This window comes from Anastrepha obliqua, chromosome 6, assembly GCF_027943255.1.
Source record: "Anastrepha obliqua isolate idAnaObli1 chromosome 6, idAnaObli1_1.0, whole genome shotgun sequence".
In the NCBI taxonomy this organism is placed as follows: domain Eukaryota; kingdom Metazoa; phylum Arthropoda; class Insecta; order Diptera; family Tephritidae; genus Anastrepha; species Anastrepha obliqua.
In genome coordinates this window covers 42,931,694-42,938,620 of record NC_072897.1, presented here as the reverse complement: position 1 = coordinate 42,938,620, position 6,927 = coordinate 42,931,694, and the positions used below count along the sequence as shown (strand labels likewise).

Genomic DNA, 6,927 nt, shown 5'->3' with positions numbered 1-6,927 from the left:
TTTAAATTGTGTTTCTAAAATTTAAAATTTACTGCCTTTATTTTACAGATTTGTGATTTTGATATGATAATAAGAGCAGTAGATGCAACTTGGCCTGGTGCAAGCCATGACGCTTTCGTATTTAGTATGAGCAGTGCAAAACACTATTACCTATCGCAGTATGAAGCTGGTGACCGAGGGTCTTGGCTACTGGGAGATTCTGGTTTTGGTATAGAACCATTTCTACTGACTCCATATAGAAACCCAGGCCCAAGATCGGCAGAACACAGATTTAACCAGCAGCATGCAAAAGCACGTAACATCGTTGAGCGTGTTATAGGAGTATTAAAAAGTCGGTTTCGTTGTTTGAAAACTACCCTGCCATATACGCCGCAAAAGGTAGTGAAGATAATAAATGTTTGTTGCGCACTACATAACATATGTAGGAGTAATCAAATAGATGACATTGAAACAGAAACCGTATTAGAAAACAATCCAATTGATGAGGAAATTGCTGAAAATGAGGAAAACAGTAGTTTATATAGTGTTGGCAGAAATATTAGAGACTCTATTGCTAGAAATTTAATATTATGAAACATAAAATTTATTCATATTAAAAGTAAATATATACATAACAGTTCAATAAGATTCTTTTATATTTATCTTTTAGTCTCTATCTCAAGCATTTTAGTTTTAATATTAACTGTTTCCTGTTGCAACTGCTCCATTTTGAGGTAATGTCTTTGCTTTTGCTCTATACTTTGAGTCTTCAAGCGATTTTGCTCTGCCAGCAATTCATTTTGTTTCTCAACAGCACGACGAAGTCGTCGAATCTCTTCCCTTTCATCTTCCTGCGATTTTGCAATCTTGTGTTGGTTTTCGCAAATGTTATCTAAAGTGGTGGATATTTTCTCCATACAACTAGATTGCGTTGCCATACATGACTGAAGGCTGTCCTGCGTTGACACTCGTGGCCTTTTTGCAGCTCTCGGGGTAGCCACCGCTTCCCTACTTGTTTGGGGACGTTCTTCCTCAGATTCGATAGCGCTATTATTTTCTTCTGTCCCAAAGCTTCTAGAATGGCTTATGCCCTCAACGGCTGCAAAAATTCCACAAGTTCTTGCAACACATTCTTCGTTGCTCGTCAGTACATGCTTATTAAAGGGTCCACCTCCTGTTGCCCTCGATTCTAGATTGTTATGGGCAACCTTTTTCCGAATGCACCCCTTCCAGTCAGACCATATCTTGAAAAAAGACAACTCAAAAATATTTATTTTAATATTTGACTAAATACTTACTTTTTTCCATCCATTAACATCTTTTTGGGGCGGCCCTTCTGCATTTAGCAGCGTCGTTAGCTCTTTCCACTTTTCCTCAACAGCAACTCTGTCGCCCTTCGAAAAATTCTTCGCCAAATCTGGATGAGATTCCATAAACTCGACTAAAATTAGCTCTTGCTTGGAGTTCTTATGTTTTCCCCTAAAAGTTTTTGAATAAGTTTTAAATATTTTAAATAAACACTTTTATTTACATAAATATATGCAGTTATTTTGAGTAAATACTCACATTTTGATAAATTTATTTCAACAAACAGTTTTAAGAATGTCACAAACCGCTAACGTTTAAGTTGCCGAAAATAAAACTGGAAAATTTTAACGATTTCGATTTCCAGAACAGGGTAAAAAAACGATTTGCTGATGTTCGAAAAAAAACGAAAACGGAACGATTTACAGAACATGTCAAACGATTTGAAAACGGAAAATGCGAAAATATTGCCCGAAAACGATTTGCAGAACATGCCTGTATATAAAATCGTAAAAGAATATAAAAATATATTTTATCAACCTAATTCTGATCTAATTTTTACACATGCTATAAAACACAGAATAAAAACAATAAATGACGTTACCCGTATATACATAAAAATGAGGTAAAAAAATCATGTGCAGCATCGTACACGTGGTAGAAGTGAAACTTGTGTTTTTTTTTATGGAGGTGGCACAAAGCAGCCTTGAAAGCCAAAAAGTGTGAGACTTGCCTTTCGGCTCACCCACTAAAAACCCACCCCAGCTCCGTTTCCCTCCCGTGGGACAACCGCGGACCAACATCCGGGACATACAACGGACCAATATTCTTCGGACTCTATCATAATATCGACTAGGTTATCAGCCGTAATTGGCTTCCCCACCCTAGTGCTTAGTTCCTCCCTTTCTAACGCAAATCGCGGACAGATAAACAAAACATGTTCTGCGTCTTCTACAGTTGGTGCACAATGAGAACAGTACGTATCGTCTTCGTGCTTAAGTCTATATAAGTAGGGCTTAAAGCACCCATGTCCCGTCAGTATTTGGTTCAGATAGTAATCTAACTGTCCATGTTCATGGTTAACCCATTTGGAAATTGTGGGAATCAAACGGTGCGTCCAGCGTCCGTTAGGTGACAAACTCCATTTCTCCTGCCATGAACGCAGGCTACGCTCACTTGCTATCTTGCGTATTGTCACCCGGTCTGAAGTAGTTTTTTTTTGTATATTTCCGCATACTCTGTTGCCATTAGGCTGATTGGGAGAAGTCCTGCTATAAACATAATGGCGTCTTCCGATACCGTGCGAAACGCGCAGCACACACTGAGGGCACTCAATCGGTACACCGATTTCATACACTTCACATACGAGCTGTAGTTTGTGGCTTCCGCCCATGCTGGAGCTGCGTACAGCAAAATCGATGAGACCGCTGTATTAAGAAGTCTCCTGCTGTTTTGCCTAGGGCCTCTAATATTCATCATTAGTCGTGTTAGCGCAGTTACTGCTTCTGCTACCCTGCTGCTCGCGTACACCAAGTGCTCTTTGAAATTGAGCCTACGGTCAATTAATATGCCCAGGTACTTAATGAATGGCTTCGATTCTATACCATGGCCGCCCACCATTATATTAGCTGACTCCACAATCTTCCTGCTGCTAATTAATACTACTTCAGTTTTATGGTCCGCAAGAGTTAGACCACTGTTGCATAACCATCTCTTTACCATGCCGACAGCCCGGTTGCATGTTTCTTCGGCTCGACGAAGTGTTTTGGCCACGACCACAACAGCTATGTCGTCAGCAAATCCAATGATTTGCGACCTTGGAGGCAGACTGAGGCGCAAGACTCCATCGTACATAACGTTCCAAAGTAAGGATCCCAGGACTGAGTCTTGTGGAACTCCGCCAGTTATTTTGTGCTCTTTTACCCCAGCATCGGTTTTATAGCGCAGGGTTCTGTCGGAAAGGTAACTGGCGGCAATTCTGCAAATGTACCTTGGAATGTGGAAATTGTCAAGCGCGATCAGAATTTTGCTCCAATTCGCCGTATTGAAGGCGTTCTTGACGTCTAGTGTCGCAATTAGACAATACTCCTTGCTACCTAGCCATCGAGTACCTTCAATTGCCTTCTGCGCAATGGTCTTGACTGCAGACACAGCATCTGTCGTTGAACGGGCTTTCCGGAATCCAAATTGTCGGGGTGATAGACCGCCTACCTCCTCTATAGCAGCCTCCAGACGGACTGCAATCAGTCGTTCCAGGATTTTTCCTGGAGTTCTTCTTTGTTGGTTAGCTGCAAATTTTGGTCGCCTTCACAGGATCCTGCCAATTCGTGGTCTCGTATAGTGTCTTGGACGGGGAACAGAGTTTCTACTACATTACGCAGTGTAGCTGGTCATGTTGTTGGGAATGGTTTAAAGACTTTGAGTTTTTTCATAAGAAGCCTGTACCCGAGGCCCCAAGGGTCATTATCGGCATCGTCGCATAGCTGCAGGAAACACCGGCGTTTACTGTTTTTGACTGCCTTTTTTAGGGCCTTCCTTCTTTGCTTATATTGGAGCTGGTTTTCTTGGAAACTGTCTGTACCCCTAGATCGCTGGTAGATTCGCCTTGCTCTTAAACATTCGCTGCGCAGTTCTGCAATGTCTGCTGTTCACCAGTAGACAGGTTCGCTGTTGCGCTTATTGGGCCTCGTTTTGGACATGGCTGCGTCGCATGCTTCTGTTAGGTGTCTCATGGTTTGTGTTGTTTTCTCAGATGCATCCCCTCCGAGAGTTACATCTGCCAGCATGATTTCAACAATCTCAGCCTCCATTGTTTTAACTTTGTACCGCGTGTCGTAGTTATTTGGGAACCTTTCTTCGCCGTGCTTCCTTATTTCACAGATTATTGCGAAGTGATCGCTCCGAGTGTAATGCTGGCTGACAAACCATTTCGTGTCGCGAACAAGACTAGAACTCCTAGGAAGCGTGGACCTCCGTGCGGAAACTTCTGTGTGTGAATGAGTGTGAATAAGACAGAGAGAGAGAGAGAGAGAAAGAGCGAAAGAGGAAGAGAAGAAGACAGGGATAATTTCAAAAGAAATACAACAGTATAAAATTTGTGTAACCAAAATTCGATTTTATTAACTATATATGCATTATGCTATCATCTGTTGGTGGTTCAATTGGTAATACTGATATATTATTACAATATATATTATAATATTGTTGAATTGTACACTGGTTGAAGATCCGGGAGTGCATACTGGTTCGACAAAATTTCGATATGTACGACTTCGCCCTGCGCATTCTTGACTTGCGGTGGCTGTTGCCGTGTTGATTACTTGTTGAGATGGTTCACCAAGTACAGAAATGTCATCAACGTATTGCCGGTTGGCGGCATTTTTTGCAGCCTTTGGCCGTTCTCTATAAGCACGAATACGTTCTGCTGATGTTTTCGGAGTTTTGCCACGTCTCCACAACATTGATGTGCCACGCAGAACTTGTGCATTACTGCTCGTTGACGAAGCATCCGAAAGCGATGGCAAATCTGGTTGATGAACTTCAACTCGAACAACAAATTCTCGAAGAGTATTCCCTGCTTCCTGATCACTCTAGCTACTCCGCTGACTGAGGACAGCAACATTGCTTATAGATGCAGCCGCGGCTACATTCTCGAGGGCCCTTATGCGCGAATCCGCTCTGCTCCCGTTTTTGCTATTTTTTACTTTTTTTATTTTTTCTCCTTCGGTACCTCGTGAACGTTCATCATTTTTTTTTGGCATGGTGAAATAGAAAAATTCATGTAAATCATACTTGTTATATAATGCTAAGGTTCAGGTATAAAATGTAAATGCTCACTGACGCACATAAGTGTGTATGTTGGCGCGTGCACGCCGAGCGCGTATGCACACATAATTACATGCGTCAGTGTGCGTTCGCGCTCTCAATTTCACTTGAACATTTAAACAGCTTTGCGATATATATATCAATTGGTATATATTACTTACATGTATTACAGCGAAGTATAGATATATTTCTTGATTGCACAGAAGTAATGCCTCTCTCACGTACTGATAGAAGTTATGCGTTATAGTTATCTGTGATGAAACACGTGGCGTAAATCAACTATTTTTATTTTTTCAGCCCAATATAGGCTTAGAAATATAATTTATAACAATATTTTAATAATTTAAATATACTTACATTATAACGGTTCAAGGATATTATCAAATAATCACAGAATACAGATGTAAATAACGTAAATAATCACAATAAAATACAATGATATACATATATATCAAGTATACACACGTGCTGTTTCAACTGCTAATATATTGCGTCTGACGCGTACATCTATAATACGCGCATACGATACGATATGTTATACATATATCTGTATACTCTGTCTTACAACGAAGCCTATGTCTTAGGTATAGAAAATTCTCCTTCTCTCTACGTTGTATCTTTTTTTCTCTCTCGCGTAACGAAATCTCTCAACGTTACATTTTTTCCAATTCACTCTCCATTCTCGCTCAAATATCAGACCGCCGTTAAAGAAGTTTCACTTCAAAAACCAAATACAAGAAATGCTGGAATCTGGAATCATCCGCCCGAGTAACTCACCATATTCAGCACCAATATGGATTGTTCCAAAAAAATCAGGCGCTAGCGGTCACAAAAAGTGGAGACTAGTGGTCGATTATAGAAAGTTGAACGAAGTAACAATAGATGATCGATATCCAATACCGAATATAGGGGAAATTTTGGATAAACTAGGCAAGAGTATGTACTTCACGACTTTGGATCTGCATTTTCAGTCGAAGGAGGGCATTACGAATTTCTAAGAATGTCTTTGGGATTGAAAACTGCACCTGCAACCTTCCAACGACTAATGAACAATGTACTAAAAAAGTACATTGGGAAAATTTTTCTAGCCAGTTAAAATTTTGCAGCTAGTTAAAATAATTTTTAAATGCTTACAAGATGCTAACCTTAAAATACAATTGGGTAAGTCTGAATTTCGCAAGAGAGAAACTGAGTTTTTAGGACATATAAACCAAACCTTTCAAAAATTGAGTGTGTTCTTAATTTCCCAATTCCTATTACCCAGAAAAAAATCAAACAATTTCTCGGATTAACCGGATATTATAGAAAATTCATTCAAGACTATTCCCGTTTAGCAAAGCCAATGGCACAGTGTCTTAAGAAAGACGCTAAAATTAATATTCATGACCACTCATATAAACAAAGTTTTCAAACACTAAAAAGAATACTTAGAATACAGATGCAAGTGCAGTAGCACTTGGAGCAGTGCTTTCACAAAGTAACAAACCAATATGTTACGGCAGCCGAACTTTGAATGAACACGAACTAAATTATAGTACAATCGAAAAAGAACTACTTCAGATTGTTTGGGCGATAAAATATTTTAGACCTTACCTTTTTGGCAGAAAATTCATAATTGAGACTGACCATAAACCATTAACCTGGCTGTTCTCCATCAAAGAGCCAAATTCTAAACTGGTTCGTTGGAGGCTGAAATTGTCTGAGTTTGACTATACAATCAAATATAAAAAAGGAGTAAAAAACGGCAATGCAGACGCATTATCTCGAATACATCCCCAGATAAACCATATTGAGAGATCAGTGGAGATTCCCCAAACT

At 39.9% G+C, this 6,927-nt stretch overlaps 1 protein-coding gene across 1 annotated transcript; it reads right to left on the bottom strand.

Moving 5' to 3' along the window:
• Positions 1–547: 547 nt before the first annotated feature.
• On the bottom strand, positions 548–4,094 carry LOC129250423 (uncharacterized). Its single transcript, XM_054890042.1, has 4 exons — positions 3,937–4,094; positions 1,278–1,458; positions 684–1,223; positions 548–553 (listed from the first exon to the last, which is right to left on the bottom strand). The coding sequence occupies exons 1-4, from the start codon at positions 4,092–4,094 to the stop codon at positions 548–550; spliced, it is 885 nt and encodes a 294-aa protein (XP_054746017.1).
• Positions 4,095–6,927: the final 2,833 nt, after the last annotated feature.

Coding starts and splice junctions, on each gene's coding strand:
- LOC129250423 (XM_054890042.1), bottom strand. CDS start 4,094: ATGGAGGCTGAGATTGTTGAAATCATGCTGGCAGATGTAACTCTCGGA. Junction 1,459..3,936: donor AACAGCGAACCTGTCTACTG/GTGAACAGCAGA, acceptor AAAAACTTTTAG/GGGAAAACATAAGAACTCCA. Junction 1,224..1,277: donor ATGTTAATGGATGGAAAAAA/GTAAGTATTTAG, acceptor TCTTTTTTCAAG/ATATGGTCTGACTGGAAGGG.